The 18,680-nt window shown below is 36.6% G+C and overlaps 1 protein-coding gene across 1 annotated transcript; it reads right to left on the reverse strand.

Annotated features, from left to right (window-relative positions):
* Positions 1-1,518: 1,518 nt before the first annotated feature.
* On the reverse strand, positions 1,519-17,910 carry LOC128183345 (forkhead box protein O-like). Its single transcript, XM_052852312.1, has 2 exons — positions 17,294-17,910; positions 1,519-5,691 (listed from the first exon to the last, which is right to left on the reverse strand). The coding sequence occupies exons 1-2, from the start codon at positions 17,645-17,647 to the stop codon at positions 4,051-4,053; spliced, it is 1,995 nt and encodes a 664-aa protein (XP_052708272.1). The 5' UTR covers positions 17,648-17,910; the 3' UTR covers positions 1,519-4,050.
* Between the last annotated feature and the right edge of the window lie 770 nt (positions 17,911-18,680).

Consider the following 18,680-nt stretch of genomic DNA (forward strand, 5'->3'; position numbering starts at 1 on the left):
TACAAAGTTCTTGGAATAAAATGAACTTTACAAACATAACACTGTTCTTAACATGAAATACGCTTACAATGAAATTATGAACTTGTTCACAGGATATTCAAATAAGGCAACTTGTCTGAATAATCTAGATTTCTGTGTTGATAATTTCAGAATCTCTTTCTTAGAGTACACATTTTCTTGATTGAACATGCCATTTCAAGGATTCCCAAACACTGCATAACAAAGTTTTAAAATTTCTCTTTTATATAACCTGCTGCTGCTGTTCTTGCATTTCTTGAACACCGGATCTTTCATGTATCAGGATATTTTTCCTCGCCTCAAAAATCACAGATAACGATATATATAAAATAAAAAAAAAAACTCCAATGTTATGAACAGATAACTCATTCATCAAGGGGCAGACAACTCGGTAAGAAAGGGGCAGATAACTTAGCCACTAGTCCTCTGCAAGAAGCCTAAATCAAGGGCAGACAGCTAGTCAATATTGTGCAATTGTCCTCTAAAAAGGAATCTTAATCAATGTAACACTTTATATGAGCGACACTAAAGGAATATATTCTACCTTGATCAATTTCTGATGACAGGCACATATACATATTTTAACGGTTAGCATCTTTTCCTTAAGGTCTCAAAACTGAAAATGAATTAGCAGACTTTGTGATAGTTTGGTTGGGCATAACAGTTTGGCTTTTAACTCAACTTTGGTTTTCAATTTTCAGACTGTTTTCAGTTTTTCCTTACTTTAGTGTGAATTATGGAAGCTTTTGTCCCAAGCATAAATTTATCATAAATAACCAAAACAGGAAGAGAGTGAAATACAATAGGGATAGTTAAATGCAAAATGGGAACGATCATGACAAATGTAACAGATGTGGGAAAATGCCATGTAAATGAAACTCTAAAAAAAAAGAATAATAACAGTAATTCTTAAGTCTACATATTTTGATTTTAAAAAAAAACAAACAAACAACCTTTTTGCAACAATGAAATAAAATACTGCCATCACATGATAAACATGACATCTTCATATGAAGATGTGTTTGATACATAAAAACAGACACAGGTAGATATATTTCATTCTGTAACACTATGTAATTACATACATAAGATCCTTAACAATATATACATCTGACAAAATTAACAATATGGAAAAGAACGACAACTCCCAGCTCGACATTGAGATACTACATCTGACTACACTGTACAAGTTATCTCCCTTTGCATTTGGATATGAAATCGCTACATGTATTTACAAAATTAATATATAACTATATTGAACAAACAAACAAAAAAAGTTGTAAAACCATGTTAGCCTATACAGATGATCTGGATGTAGACAATAAAAAAGGGGAGTTGACCATGATTAAAATTAATCAAGTACGTGAAGATTATGAGATAATATTTACAAGTTCTGAATGAGTTTGATGTTCATCCATCATTGAGCAAATGCCGGGGTGCTGATGAAGGGAGTCACTCTTTACCATTAAAATAAATTGCTGCGAATCAACGCAACACCAGTTTGTACAAAATGGCAAATCTATTGGTGAAGCAATCAATCAGTGGGGATAAAACAAATGGAAGCTGACCTTTAAGCTGTAGAGAAATGCATCTTCATTAAAAAAGACAAACCAATATAAATATTAATCAAACTCATGACCTACTGACCTAGTTAATTCCACCTTCATTAAGACACAGGGAGAGAATTGGGTCAGTAGACCTCTTGTGACATCACAAGGATTGCGTAGATCGTGGGGAAATCAAAAGGTCACAGAATACCAGTCAAATTCAGATGCCATTAAATGTCTGAGAGTGACAACCCATTTCTCCCTAGAAATTGGTTTCCATGGCAACAATCACCTTTAGATTCTTTTCTTCCTTAAATGAATTTACTGAGGAGAATGAATTCACCCAGCCCTCCCAATCAAAGATATAACTAAATTCTGATGTGTTTTGAAACAGAGAGGGAGAAAGCGAGAGATGACAGAAAAAAAAATCCCTCTTCGCCGAGAAGTGAGAACTGTTGCATCACTATTAATTTCACAGTAGACATAATCTTCACACTGGCAAGCAGATAATGAAAAAATCAATACGAACGGTTTAGACCCACATATAATGATCTTCCTTTGACAATAACATTGCTACTAGTTATTCTAGTCCAAATGCCATTCTCAGACAGAATTTTAGCATTTATTTAACATACAGAGCTTAGAAATAATTTCTTTTTAAAGAAATACTGAGTTTTCGGGAAAAGAAAGGATTTGTAATTTTGAAATCGGCTACAGCTTCCTATAGAATGTGAATAGTCGATCACACAGTGGATTTACATCTGAAATCAATCAACATTTGCTTGGTTAGATGTCATCTAGAAGGAAGCTATACCACCCACTGCCATTCTCCGAGGGCAAACCTAGAGAAATAGAGAGCAAAGCTTGGAAACCCAATCTCTGTCAAAACAAGATGGACGCTGCGGGTTAAAATGTAAAGGAACAAATCGCCTCATAACAGCACTCCTACCTCAGACCAGGAAAACAGCACAAACATTAAAGCATAGTTGGATGAGAAAACATTTCTATGAAGTTAATCCTACACAATGTAATCAAACTCAGTTTCAGGTCATTTTTCCTCTGTAATATATATACATCTTTATATAGGTAAAAGGAGAGAAGACGAGCGGGGAAGCCAGCCTTTGGAAAAAGGAAAACTTTTAATAAGTATAGCAAGCTTCATCGATTCATTTACACAGAAAATAGGTATCTGGGTATCAGTTCAACTGTTCCACTAGACTTCAATTTGCACTGGTACTAAGAGGGTGGGTTTGGGGGATTGGGGTAGAATGGACCATTCTCCATCCAGGGTCGTAAGCACTCTTTGGATATCCACTTGACTTTATAATGTACATATGTATATATAATATATATCTGCACAAAATCTCAATAGGTCAACTATTGGAATGTCAAAAATTTAGAGGGAAAAAAAAATCATTTAGTCAAAAATCAAACTACATTGTACATTTTTCATAAAAAATTTGGTAATTGTAATAGAAAAACTTTTTTCATTAATTTTATGAAAAAAAAATACTAAGAAATAAGGCATGCAAAATTAACATATTTTGGTACACAATTTAGTCTAATTCTACACCCAAGTGAAACATATACTACATGAAACGATGTTAAATTCATCTTTCCCATAAATATTACATAATTTTACATATCAATTTTAAACTTCCTTTTACATGTTGGTGTTTTTACAAAACAAAATTGTAAGGCTTAAAATGGCCCAATGCATCCTAACATGATGAAAATAACATGATAAATTGGCTTTCTGAGAGAAAAAATTAAGATACTTGTAATTTGCTTACAAATGATGTTAAATATATAATAAATTTGTTTTTTGGCTAGATTTCCATTCAGCAGAGAATTTTCACCCACCCAGTTGCATGTATCCATCTTCTGACCTGAAGAGACAGACAACCAAGAAGTTTCTATCCAGGAATCGTAACGCTCTCCATTCCACTCTTGTTTTACTTCTACCCGTTTTCACTAGAAGTAGGCTGGCTATCTGCCATTTTATTTTACTTTAAAAATGGCATAAAAAAAAAAAAACATGATTATTTAAAAAAAAAAAAATGAAAAATACTAGTGTTGAGATACACGTTGATATCTTGAAGTACACACAGAACAATACACTTGTTCTCCCAAGTCTGAGATCACTCGAACTGTTCTCCCCTCGGTCCTCCAGCGCCGCTTTATCTGTGCCAGTATCAGAGAGAGGTCAACACCCTCCACACAGGTCCGCGCTTACTTCCCCTTTGCACAATGAGCAGAGCAACCATGTGGGGTATTGCTCTATTGTTCAAGTTGCTGATAAGTTTTTATTTTTTTAAGTTGCTGCCACAGAGATGCTGGAACCTGGCTTGGGACAACAAAAAGATTTTTTTTTCTTCATAAAACACAACAACTACAGAATGAATACATCATTCTAGATTTTTCTCTCTATCACAAACTTTTTGTTTTTTCCCCAATTTCACACATCTGCTAGGGCAGAAAATCGTCATCGAACCATGCTATTAGAATCCATGGATCCAGTTGGACCAGAGCCAGCCGGATCAAAGTCAAAATCCAGACTGCCCTCCAGATTGAGTTCCTGCTGGAGAACTTTATGCATGTCACTCTCCGATTCAAAGAAATCGGGACTCATTTCGCTAAGCGACGAATTGGAATTGTTCTCCGAGATTACTGGCTGCGTGGAAAGAACCGACTGGGTGGAGATCATATTGGGAGAGCCTGCCAGCGCCTGCTGTAGGGATGTCATGGTGTTTCTAACATTCTGCTGGGTGGAAACCAAGTTGTTGTTAAGCCCGTTAGTGAGGCTGATCACATGCCTGGGCACGGGGCACAGGTTAGTGAAGCCTGAATTCTGTGAGGAGGAGGTGGTGAATGGGACCTGATTCGTGTTTGTCGTCTGTTTGGGGTACTGAGGACTGGTCTTCTGTGTCAGGGCCTGTCGTAGAAGCGAATCAGAGGGCGACTGTCGGAGATGCGACTCCGGATTCTGTTCCAGACAGCGCTGTAGTAGCGATGGCTGAGAGGAACCAGAGGGCGACCGATTCATCATTGGTTGAGGAGACATGGGCTTCATGTTGGGCTGTGGAGAGTGCTGCTGCTGCTGTTGCTGTTGTTGCTGGGGGCTGTAATTCATCATGCGGTTGTTGAAGTTGGGGCTCACCTGTTGCTGAGGTGAGCGTGAGGGAGATGGCATCTGTGTATTGATGCTCAGTGAGCTACCGGATGGACTTCCTCCACTGGTGTGCTGCATTAGTAAGGCCTCTTGCTGGGAATACATCGGGCTGTGCTGGGCTGACTGTTGACTGTTATATAGTCTCATGTTCTGCAAGTCTGTGAAGCCCCCAAGGAGCTGTTCCAAGTTGCCTGGCTGTTGGGGACTTCGCCTCATGGAATCTTGGTAGGGGGGAGGGGCCGGGAGATTCCCACCGTATTGATTGCTGTCACTGAAGTTGGCACTTTGATCATTATACTGGGGCATGGATATGTTTCCATTGTGGGACATCATCTGTTGCGTTACACTCTCGTTTATATTGCCTTGACTGTTGTTGAGCAATGACTGCACCATCCCGCCCTCTGCCATCATCTCAATCTCTGAGGGATCCATTCTGAGCCCCATCTCCTCCGGAATTCCCATATTGCTCCCATCCAACTTCATCCCATCCACCAGGCTACTGATAATAGGATCATACGGAACATCTGAATAATTTCCAGATGTATCCAGCTCCTGGCCCCAGTGGATCGGGGACATCCTGGGCACCTGATTATCGTGGAGATCCGGCTCTATACTGGCGGGAATGGGTGACAAACGGCCGCAACTACTGGCATTAGAACTGGCCCGAGGTCGGAAGTCAGGACTCAACTGGAAACTTAGTGGGGAATCCAGATAGTCCTCGGTAGTTGAGGAGGGACTGCTGTTCTCAAGTGCTGCCCTCATGGCTTCCACTTTCTTTTTGACCCGGCCCCTGCGCTTTTCATAGTTCTTTGTCTCCATGCTGTTGACCCTCCTTCGAGGGGTTTTCCCGGGCTTGGCATCTGGGTTGATGACCCACCAGGAACTTTTTCCTGTCCCCTCATTCTGGATCCTCATAAACCGACTGTGGAGAGACAGGTTGTGTCTGATGGAATTCTGAAAGATACAACCGGAAAATGTCATTTATTCTATTCCAGTACAAGCAATTGACATATACATGTACCTGCTACATATATGTAAAATATCTTAAATCAAAATCATTTCTTTATATGAGGTCAACATATGAATAGAATATTTAAAACTGATGTGAGAGTGAAGGTAAAAGAGTCTTCAAATAACAATTAGCAGGTTTACGCTGAAGTATATATCTACATGTATTCATGTGCATTGTCATATCTTTTGGATGTATATATAATGAGATTCATTAACTATAGACGGAAAGAAAAATGCTAATACATGTATAACATCACCATCCTACAATTTTCAGTGTGACTGCCAACCTATGTCATCGCTTTTCTAAATATCTGAAAAAGGCACTCCAGCACTGGCAAGGATGAAATGTGACCACACCCAAGAAGAAACCAAACCACACACAATTAAATGATAGTGTGCAAGAACAATCCGCGACAATGCCATGATTGTCACCTTGATAAGGGTATCAGGGAGTGGATGCAAGTCCAAACCCCCCCCTGAACCACAGACTTGAACCAGAAACGCCTCCCAATGTCCGACAGCAAGGGCCGTGAACTCTTGCAGGAGATACTTAAAAGTGCATATCCTGACTCAGTTGCATTATATACTAGGAACTTAGTTCGGCCATTTCTGAGACTTAAGGATGCTAACCCACGTAGGAGATGCAATGACAGCCAACTTTCCTTGACAACTCTGACATCATCTACATGATCAGTTACAACATCACCTGATCTTTGAAAACAATAAACTGTATCACGAAAACAAGACAGGGGACTGTTTTTATGTCTGACCTACAGGTGAGGGTACAAGGTCTTAAGCTTACATGTATCTTCCCTTAAAAAAAAATCAATCGATGATTTAGTCAATGGTGTAGGGCTGAACTATTACCTAAGGCAACTGTAACCTACCACCGGAACAATCAGTCCTATGATCGGTGCACTATATCAAGGCATTTTAAAGGCAGCTATTCATTACCTATCCAATACAGTGCCAGATAGTTCAAACTATTTCCTTTATTGTAATTTTGGTTTTTTCAGGCACTTAAACAGTTAAGAAGCTATTTCCAGTTCCTATAAATGCCAGAGGGGAAATAAAACCCATATAAGAGTACCTATGCGCACTTCTGTCCATTAATTAGACCACTATAAGTATACTAATTATACTAATTCATGAATTAACTGTCACTTATGACTTTCCCACCAAGACCTTAACATATTACATTGATTATCTTATAAATATTCATGCTTTCTCCTGGTTAAACCTTCCAGATATATTTTTAGGAACAAAATACATCATTTCTATTTTCCTACCTATATTTCTGAGAGAGAGAGAGAGAGAGAGAGAGAGAGAGAGAGAGAGAGAGAGAGAGAGAGAGAATTATAATTCTTTCAGTTTAGTTCATATACATGAGAGAACATTATTATAATGGATTATCAGCCAATAAATAAATGTGCATTTAATACCAGTAATGACTTAGCTCTGTAAATTACTTAAATAGGTCAATTCTAGATCAAATATTTGCTCAGTTTTGCTATACTTAATACAGGGAAATATTTCCCCCTTTTAATTTTGCCCCTTTCACCCTTGTTGTCAGTAGGCAAATTTAAGACTGGGCGAACTCCAATGTCTAAAATTATCTTCATTTTAAACAAAATTGTGTCTGGGCGAATTCATGACAAAGCAATCGTCTTTGCAAGTGTAGAAGGGCAAAAATTACACAGGGAGAAAACAACCCTGTAAACAGTACATTTGTGTCCAGATGTCCTTAATTCAGTAGCTTTAGTAGCACCACCTGATGTTGACAGACCGGAGACAGTAGCCCTTCCGACAGGAAGCTCAGCCTTCAAGGTTACATCTCATTCATACAAACAGGACTCTCTCATCGTCCACATCGTGCATCAATGGACATTCTCTCCCAATCTGAGTCAGGAAATACACATCAGGAGCTGACCTTTACTTTAGACAAGGATGTAGTTCAATCTTACACTCCATTGGCTACGCAACCTATCAGCTTATATATATCAGATCATTCACTGCAGAGTGCATCAACTCAAGTCCCCCATCTTACAATCATTTTTCATCTATAATATTAAAAACAATATTATAGATGAAAAATGATTGTAAGATGGGGGACTTGGGTTGATGCACTCTGCAGTGAATGATCTGATATATATATAAGCTGATTCATATTTATTATTTATTATAATAATTTATATTACTTAATTCATTTTACATGCATCTGGTTTTTGTTCACTGTTACAGCACATCATCTACAAAATATTCAGTTGACCCCCTCCACCTTATCGTATTAATTTTTTTTTTGGATCAATGAATTAATTGAATGTCATTAAGTATGTGATTAGACTGCCTCACAATCACACGACTTCCATGAACCCTTTAAAGTTTGCACTTGAACTGATCAGGAAGATGTGACATTTGCTGTAGTTCATAGCAATATAAAAGCCCCTTGATGAGGACATAGCCATGCTTTCCCCTGACTAAGCATGTACTTCCTACTCCAGGCTGGCCCAGTGACCTATAAAACTCTGGCAGACACCTTCCTGCTATTAACAGCATTGACACACTAACTTGATCCCATCTATTGTCCACCAAATGTCATGTAAACTTTCCTTGTTTTAGGTCTAGAAACAATCGAATTTCAGATAAAAATTGTTGCACATATTAACATGAACATTTGTATCTTTTTCTCAAAACCTTGCGTGTATGCATTTTAGCAATTTCATAAAAAGTGTTACTGTAGAAGCATAAATATTCGTTGAGGATTTAATTTCGTTATTTTCGTTGGCAATATAAATCAACGAAATTAAATCCATGACGAATTTTTAACCCTGGTATTAATGAATACAAAAAGATTACGATATGACGAAATCTTGTTTGGTTTAAAAACAACGAAATTTTGACCCAACGAAAATATATGTTTCTACAGTATTTTAAAAAAAAATTAACAAAAATTTAAATTCCAGAAAAAGAGAAGACCCACAGAGAGACTAAGTACTGTGCAAAGTCTATAACTGCATTAATATGATACAACACGTTGATTAATCCTTACAGTTACATACTTCAACAACTATACTACCATAAATGTTATTACATGTATTTCATTTTCAAAGTTGATAATTATCCAGCAAAATGAAGAATTCAATGTCAGCAATTAACTTTTAACAGCAGCAGTACACCTGACATATAGAGTAATGTTGCCAATCCATTAAAAGTTTGTACAATTCTGATATTTTTCATTAAGACTGGGGGGCACATAGCAGTCTGCTCCCTTTCAGATACAGGTGTCATACATTTCTGCCGACACTACACATCTCTCGCCCCCAGGGCCTGCAATCTTTGGGGGTAATTAGCATTAAGTATAAAAGACCAAGAATTAACATCGAAGACAACTTAATTTGAAATCTCTTTGATCTCTGATCAGACTAATTTCACACAATTCAATCATTAGGTTTGAAAGATTGCTTTTTTGTCTCTTCATTTTAAATGCTCATAAACCTTTTTATTACTTTTCCACATTTTTCATCTCAGCATGAAAGACTTATTGCACAATGGTTTATAGAATGGTTTTTAATTAAGGTTGCAGAACACACATCAAGAATGACAATGATTTACAACTGTGCATGAACACTGTATCCTTTTGTAAACAGTCCCTCTAATTAATTACCTTTCATTTATGACTACATCAACACCTTTTCAGCATTGTATTAGTTACCTTATTCTCACCATTCCTGACCTAATTCACACAAGCCCTAAGTGATATCTAGCGTACATATTCTTAAATAGGTCTCTTCCCATATTTCTTACAGACTATCAGAACATTGTTTTATATGGATTGGACGACGTGCACTGCACAAATAATTCCATGATAAGAAATGAATGAGTAATTCTTTTTGTATTTAAATTACGGTAAAAATCTGCTCCCCTAAATTAATGCCTCCATGCTCCAGACACATGCAGCTGTCAGCTAGATTTGAACATAGTATTTTTGTTTATGCTAAGCGGAATCTGTTAATTTTCTTATTCTCATTTAGATGTAGACTTCACATCACGCAGACGTTTAGCATTGTTACATGTGCCCAGAGCTATTGGTAAAAAATACTGAAAATGATTATAGGGTTGGATACTGTTAAGGATGAAAAGATACGATACCATACCAGTATTTTTGAAACGATACGGTATTTTTAACGATACGGTACTAGACCTCAAAAAATAAGAATGAAAATTACCGTTATTAGTACCAGTAATAAATGAAACAGTATTTTACCGGTATTTTTAAAGCAACTACTCGGTATGGTATTGGTACCGTGTACCGGTATCCAACCCTAAAAATGAAGTTGTAATACATGCAGAGTATTAATTGTCTACTTCTTAATTAGGATGCAGGTAATTAATAATATCAGCTCCAACAGCGGTCTTTCAAATGAGGCACATGAATTTCAAGAGACAGATCTATTAATATCAGACCAGTCATTTGTATCGGTAAGTTTCCAGAGCCAAAAGAGTATGAGCTTTTGTTGTTGTTGTTTTTTTTTTTGGGGGGGGGGGGGGAAAGGGGGGGGGCTTATAATCACTCAGTGACATCATAATATAAATAAATAAGATGCTATCTACTTCATAGCTCATGCTGTAAAATTTGGCCTATTCATCCTTGTGAATAATTACAGGGCGGGGTGTAAGTATAGAGGGAAAATTTGCATCTTTAACAGTTGTGAAATAACTGTCAAGTTTTTATTCAACTTTATAAAATATGCAATAACTTACATGTATGACCATCTCTCTAATAAGAATCCCTCTTCAGATTATTACACACCATGGGTACATGTACTTCTTTATTTAAATATATATATTAACAGAGATCGTAAAGTTACCCTAAAGGCAGGTTCCTCAGACATCAACACATAAAAACATGTACCGGTATATAATTAAAATTGCCATCAAACTTCTCCACACCACAAAATATGCATATAAATCTCATAATTGACTTTGAAAATATATGGCAGCCATCGCCAACAGCTTTCCATCACGGCTGTAATTGTATGTGCAGTCTGCCATCTTAGCAAACCTTATCCCTGTAAACGACATTTTAATCGGGATGCACTTAAACACATCTCACATAGCTTTTTTCCTTCACCTAATGGTAACAGAGGCAGGTTTTTAGATAGCATGGAAGCTTTGATGACATTATATTTAGAGTAAATTCTATGAAAGCAAGCATTGAAATAAACCATGATCACTGAAGATATATCTTAATGGGTTTACCATGCCTAAAACTGATGCACTTAGTTACACAGACCGAGTCGCATTGCACCGATTTTGTTGTTTTTGTTATTATTTCAATTTTTTTTCAATAAACATTCAAAATAATGTAGCCTAGCAGGCTAAATCCATTTCCATATGAAAAAATCTGAGAACTTGAGATTCCCTGATCTACGCATATTGCCCGAGTCAATCCCAGCCATTGTCCAAGTGTGTAAACAAAATTATTGCGTCAAAATGACTGAAATTCTACAGCTTGCAGTCGCAGTTGTCTGACCTCTTTGCAATTCAGTTCATCTTGATTAAAAGAATCTTTTATCTTGATACTGTTCAAAAAATCAGGAAGAAATATTACAGAACATTCAGGTGAATGGAATTGGATCAAAACATAACTCCATGAACCTGTGACTCAAGCATAAATTATTAAAGTGAAAGACTTGATGCATACGCATTACTGATATAACCAGATTTACAATGTATTAATACCAGCTATACCTGGCAATTAAGCCTTAAATCAGCCTACATAAAAAACACATTTTAACAAACCATAGGCTTCTTTAATCAGTAGGAAAATCAAGGCCATTGCCAAATTTAAATGTACCTTGCATAATAGGCTAGCGCTTGGCGGCAATTCAACCATGTCTGAACTTTATATTTATATTCCTCCTGTATCTTGCCCTCTTTTTAAAGGAAAAAATTTGTGTCAAGTCCTTGAAATCCACAAAGCCACTTAACATTACTAGTGGGACCACGAGTTAAAAATAGGGATAGTACTGTGGTCAGACACACAGGGGGAAGTGGTCAGCGACACAGGGACTCTCATTAGTAGGCCGCTAAGTCAACTTGTTGTACAGCTTATAGTGGAACAAGAAGAATCAAATGGCTTTTTACTATCACACTACAAAATCTCAAATCTCTTTGAGTTTTCTTTTCGATATCAAATTACATTTTACTTTAATTAAATGGAAGGACAGGCTGTTGATTATTCTATTGGGCGAAGCCTTGGGAGTGGGTCTTCCTTCAGGTCAATATGGGGTGGGGTGGGGTGGGGGGGGGGGGGGGGGTCTTCCTTACGCCATAAAATAATGTTGTCAATGCAAACATGACAAGCAGAACTCTAATTTGAGTGTAGGTCTATAATTTTAATTTTCTTAGAAAATAAGAGACCAACTGCTGATTTCCTGTCATTCCTGATTTGATATAATATACATTTGTACTCACAAAACTATAGTAGATGGTAGTTAATGACTCTTTTTATTCGCCGTAATAGGGAAAATATTGTAGTGTCAGTGGGCCTTATATAAACTGCCTTTCCACAACAACAATAAAAATTAGTCCAAGTATTTCAGGAAAAAAATGTACCTATCTATAAAACTGAATGTTTGATTGTGTTGACAGAGCTTAATAGTATTCAAACAGGAGACTACCACTCCTTGAGCACGATCAGAAAACTCAATAGTACTTGATGGTCTCCATCCTGTGGGTGAATACATTGACACATTATCTCGGTAAATGTGAGGTCTAGCTAATGAAAATAAAAACATGCATTTGTAGTACGATTAAAAACACCTACGTCACAGTCAAGAATTTGATACTTGATAATACAACTCATAAGGTGCATTCTGCAACAACCTCAGGTGCATTATAAAGCTAATATTTCTACAAGATTGAAGGTGTCAAATGTCAATCAAAAAATTATGAAGTGATACATATCTACCCTGCTACAAGGTCAGCAGGTATATCTACTTAGTGTACTTGGTATGGCCTGATAAAGAACAGATATGACCTCTGTGTATACTTATATGGACAATCAGGAAAGATTGGCTGATATACAGCACACAGCTACAATCCAAGATTACTTCTCAGTGACCAGCAATCATAAAATTGATCAGGAAATTACACAGTACACTGTATTTACTTCAGAACCTGTGCCTGAAACTACACACACACACACACACACACACAGAAATAAATTATAGGCATAGCTTCAACTTCTTATTTTTCTAGATTGTCTTGACAGTCTTTATACTTGCAGAAAAAATATAATTTTAATTCTGGATTATTTTCTGATAGCTTATTGCTATTGTTACCATAGCTCTCAGACTCTAACAAGTGTATAACAGTATTCACCAACTCCTCATTTGATTACGAAACAAACCTTTATCAATAATTTAATCCGTAATTATCATTTCCTTCCCTTTTGAATAGTGATGCTATGAGAGAGAGAGAGAGAGAGAGAGAGAGAGAGAGAGAGAGAGAATGTGTACTCATGTAATGTTACAAATAGGACTACAAATTGTTGAAGCATACAGATATACTTTTAAAATTAGTGAAAACAGAGATAATAAACAAATCAAAGTTATCATACATGTAGTTAATGCATTTGCTCATTTCTTACTTTTATATATATTCAAATATGTTCAGGAACAACATACACACTTTTAATTCTCCGCATCTAAAAATTGTACATGTACAAGGTTGTCCTAAATCTGTTTCAATATGTGCAGCAAGAATTAGCATATTTTGAAAGAGCTGTAAATGATTACTCCATGGAGAGTTTCAAAAGATCTCCTCATTAATCTCAGCTGTGGGTGCCTATGTCATTGATACAATTATGAAAACGAGAGGTTCTGAGGAAACAAGGACAGATTGTACTAAGCAAGGACACCTGTCCCTAGTAGTAGTAGGACACCCTTATACAATCAAAACTTGCCCATTTCCAACAGCTCTCTCTCTCTCTCTCTCTCTCTCTCTCTCTCTCTCTCTCTCTCTCTCTCCATAAATGTACAAACTTGTGTGTATGTTTGTGGAGAAACTCTCAATCGAAAGAAACATATATGGAGCACACGCAAGTTTTACAATACATCTAGCTTGGGTTACACTGAGTTTCCCAGAAATTTCCACAAACATAGCCTGATTTCTGGCTTTCTGCATACGGTTAAATTATCCACTCTATTAATGTCCCTTAATCTGTCATTTTATGGCAAAAATATTCAAAATCTGAGAGCCTTATTAATACGAATGATGATGGATGCTAGCTTCACACTAACAGAGAAACTATATCAGTCTGTAATTATCACTCATTCTTCTTTCATTTTTTACACAGGTGCAAATTTTATACACTGTGAAATTTGGTTCATTAGACAATTTTCAAAAATGGGGCTTGTTTTTTGCTTAATCTTGTCAAATAGACTTCTAGCAAGCTTTCTGATAACAAAGTAGCATACATTTACTGTAAATTTTGTGTAAATGGTACAATGAGCGGCACCCTACAATGAGTCTACATATTAGACTTTTAATAAGAAATTCTAAGACTATTTCCATATTACCAGTACTTTGTATATATGTATGAGAAAATGGGGCGAAAAGAGTTAAAATGTCCACTACTAAAAGTCTTTTATCATCCATACGTGTATCGCCAAATGCCAAACTCATTCTGTCTGTATCTACAGTAATATGTTTACATCATTCAATTATTAATGAAGTCTAATTTAAAACAACCAAAAACAAATTGCTACAACTATGACAGTATACTGTTTGTCTCATCTGACCTAAGAACAGATGCTTTCGTCTGTGTTGTGACAAATTATGGTACATGTTTTCCAAATAAAGGTCTCTGAACCAAACCCAGATGACAGCTAAAACAAAACCATGACAATGCAACTTTTCTACAACTACTTTTGACATTCAATCAATTATAAGATCACCATGTAAATAGTCTCAATCAGTTGTCAGTTTCTGATAATTGATGCTCCCTACCCCTTTTTTACTTTAGCAGCAAGAAAGGTCCTTTAAAGATTTTAAGATGTTACTCTGCCTTACATTAGGTTTTGGAGGGGTAGGGGAGGAAGTTCAAAAGGTCAATTACATGTTCAATGTTTTAGTAGCTGCTTTATATTCCTTGCAATCTTGTAAGGGTGTATATACAGTGAGAAAACTACCGAGGTTTCTACAGTATGTTTTCTGGACAAATCAGTACAAATACACTACCCAAGCACCCAATCTCTGCAGTTTGCACAGGGTCTTTGACTTTCAGAAATAAACATGTCAGCTTTCATTTAACAATGCACATTGACAGGAGGTGATTAAGAGGGACATCATAACGAGCCCCGTCAACAATGAGTTCCTAGGAGCCAATCACAAATGAGCATTGAACACCTATAATAGCTCACAGTCTGACTAAACAGACAACACAACATAAAAACACATGTAATTCTTTATTCTATTATGTGTGCATTCACATAACTAAAGGTATAGTGCTCAATGTGGCTAGTCAGTACCACTCTTCATTAATAAGATCATGTGTAATGTTGCATGAATCCATCAGGTATACTATTAGTATAGCTGCAGCCGTAGAATATTTAAGTAAATGACTAGGTTTAACATTTAGCCTGATCTGGTATTCTCTTGGGGATCTATAGATTTTGGGTTGTTTATAATTAATGCAATTTTACAAATTTCAACCTAACTGAAAGAGCAATAGAGTAACAAAATCATCTTTAATACTAGACTACACAGTGCAAACTCACATTCAATGATTCAGAAGAATTCACATGTTAATTAAAACATGAGATCTTTGTGGTGTTTGAAATCAACACATTATTATCCACATGTTCTAGTTAGTAAATTTACTCAAAGATTATAATTTAGGCCAATCAGACGAAACTCAGAAAGAGGAAAAAAGGGACCCACTGTATGATAACTATGACATCAACTGACAAATAGCACCTGCCATTTTTCCTTAAGGATGTGAAAACCTATGCAAACATCATCATTTCTCATTAACAAGCTTAAAGCATTTGCCAATATTTTCCTCTGATAAAATGTCACCTGATGTATATCAGATAGACTCCATCTGCAGCAAATTATCCCTCTGTGAAATTCATCACATTGATAAGTCTTGATACAGGCAAGTCTTGGGGTCTGCTTATGGTTAATACATCAACATTTTGGAAGCGTTTCGCCTTTGAAACACAAAAAAAGTGTTTCGCCTTTGAAACACAATTTTTTTTTGAATAATAAAGATTCTCCATAGCGAGTTAAAAACGGAATCAAAATCCAAACTACAATTATTGTCACATCTTGTCAGTGCTTGCAGACTGTGCGAACTGCTGATGGGCGAAAGATTTGGGAGAGGTTCAGGGGCTGTTTGGGGCACTTGCAAATAAGAGGGAAAATTTAATAGGTAACCTTTTCGTGACAACTCTTCAGTAGTGCAAATTTATACACATGTAATTTATTGAATTCTCAATTGATTAATAACTGATGCTTATAAAAAAATGGTTCTCTTGATGTCATTCTAAAATTAAAACAAACTATGTGAAAAAACACTGCAAAAGAGCAGTATCGCAGTTATTGTGAAGGCGTTCAACGGTACTTTCATTCCATTGATATGTAAAAACAATAAATGATATTTTAAGCCAATCATCATGGTTAAATAAATTAATAGATTACTTGATAAATAATACTCATGTGAAAATATTAGATAAAAAAAATTCATTTCTTCTAAGAATGGATATTAATAATGCAATTTAACAAGTTGGGACCAATCGCTCAAATGGGATATACATGTAAGCTAAATAATATGGCCTGTATGAGATATATAATATCCCAAATGGGATATATAAATTTGAAGTGCAAAAAGAAAAGATTTTTTTATTAAGCTATAACTAAGGAAAATCTGTATTAGAATAGATGAAATGTAACAACTTTTGGTAAATTCCTTTTTCTGTAACAGTAAGTATAGACTTAAAAGGAAGACTTGTCAACCAAAAGTTGTTGCATTTGATATGTATACTATACAATAATGCAGATTTATATGAAAAATGACCAAATCAAAAAACTTCATTGTTGGCACTTTTAATTTATATATCCCACCTGGGCTAGTTACATGTAATCCCAAACGGGTTGTCCTACCCATTTGGGCGGTTGGTATCAACCTATTTAAGACAAGATTCAGAATTTGATCATAATCCTAACACTTCTTTTCAGGAGTTTACAGTCTTTGATTTATAATCAATTTGATGTGCTGTTTAAATTGACCCAAGAAAGAGTATATGTATTATATGGAGTAAAAATAGAGATATATATGCAATGATATGATACATGATTGTATTTTTTATGAACTGTCATAGCATGAATATGAACAAAAGTACATAAATGGGAGCATCATAACGGGACAGTAGTAAGCACGTGGTAAGGGCGCTACGTCACACAGTCAAAACAAATATTCGGCGGGGATCAAAAGGGGGCAATGTCGACCACAGGAATGCGAAACAAGTATACCAACCTTCCATCCAGCAGAACTTGTGCTGTCCCCTTTATCCTTAAAATACGGCACATTCTGCACCATCCAGTCGTAAATTTGTGACAATGTCAATCTCTGCTCTGGAGAACTTTGAATCGCCTTCGTAATTAGGTCAGCGTATGAAAGATTTCCCCATGCATTACGCCTAGACGAGGTCTTTTTATTCAGACCAAGATTTTCCGGTTTGACCTGATTGTCTGCTGTCGATTCATCCGACACCGGGGAGCATTGAGCCTCCACAACATCCTCCCGTGGACGGCACGGCCAAGTATTGCACCGAACTCGCTGCTGCGGCTCAAAATCTGGGTCGATCTCGATGGCTTGACGGACGTCCATTTTGGATGTATGCACTTCTACTACTAGCGTAAGGCACTATTTATCGCGGTTAAATCCGCTAGAAAAACGAATCTGCTATCGACGATCATATAGGTCCAAGGGTGACACACATTCCAATGTTGATTATCTACACTACTAATCGCCTCATTTTCCGTTTCACCCCTAAAAACAGCTGTATTCTCAAACCAAAACAAATATTATTTAGCAGGTAATATTCCTCGCATCGGGGGCACCTGATGACGTAGTTGTTGTCACGGGTGATTTGCATATTCTGCGCAATCGATCATTGCGCAACTACTTTCTCCACAACTTCCGCAAAAAGGTCAACATACTTACCGAAAGGTTTTATTTTTAGTGGCCCCAGTACCAATGACCGATAGGAATTTCTTAGAGTGAAAAATTAAATGGAGCCCCATAGACATGTGTTGTTATTTGATCGGCTCTAGATGGGCGTGTAAAAACCCGTTATCGTAAATGTCATTTTTAAAGCATTAAGTAAGTGTGGGGCGCGGATCAAGCGTGTATTAATAAGTTGGCTAATATTGTTTTGATTTGGTTTTTTGTACCTTTTTTGTAGTGTCAGGTATTCTGTTAAATCAATGAAAAGTTAATTATGTAACTTACCGTCTCTCTCTCTCTCTCTCTCTCTCTCTCTCTCTTCTCTCTCTCTCTCTCTCTCTCTCTCTCTCTCTCTCTCTCTCTCTCTCTCTCTCTCTGTAATGTACCATATTATGCATGCCATTTTACGGCCTTATTCGAATTAAATTTGTACTTTGTTAACTTGTCTGTGTTTTCAGTGTTTTGTATCTAATTCATTCATACCAGTAGCTAGAAATTCAGCCTAATGAATCAATTAAGATGGCACATGGCACGTATACACATTGACAATAACAATTGCGGCTTTTGTTACTCGCGAGAACACCCCTGTCAACTTTCACGCCATTTTATGGTCTACGGATAATGCGACCACTTTGCAATACATGGGCTTTTAAATGAAATCTCTTCAAGTAATTCCTTGAATGACTATTTAAAC

This window comes from Crassostrea angulata, chromosome 5 (genome assembly GCF_025612915.1).
Source record: "Crassostrea angulata isolate pt1a10 chromosome 5, ASM2561291v2, whole genome shotgun sequence".
NCBI lineage: Eukaryota > Metazoa > Mollusca > Bivalvia > Ostreida > Ostreidae > Magallana > Magallana angulata.

What these genes read in the sequence shown, in the direction of transcription:
- LOC128183345 (XM_052852312.1), bottom strand. Translation starts at nt 17,647, where the DNA reads ATGGACGTCCGTCAAGCCATCGAGATCGACCCAGATTTTGAGCCGCAG. An exon ending in CAAGTTCTGCTGGATGGAAG is followed by an intron (nt 5,692 to 17,293) that starts GTTGGTATACTT and finishes TGTATCTTTCAG; the next exon opens with AATTCCATCAGACACAACCT.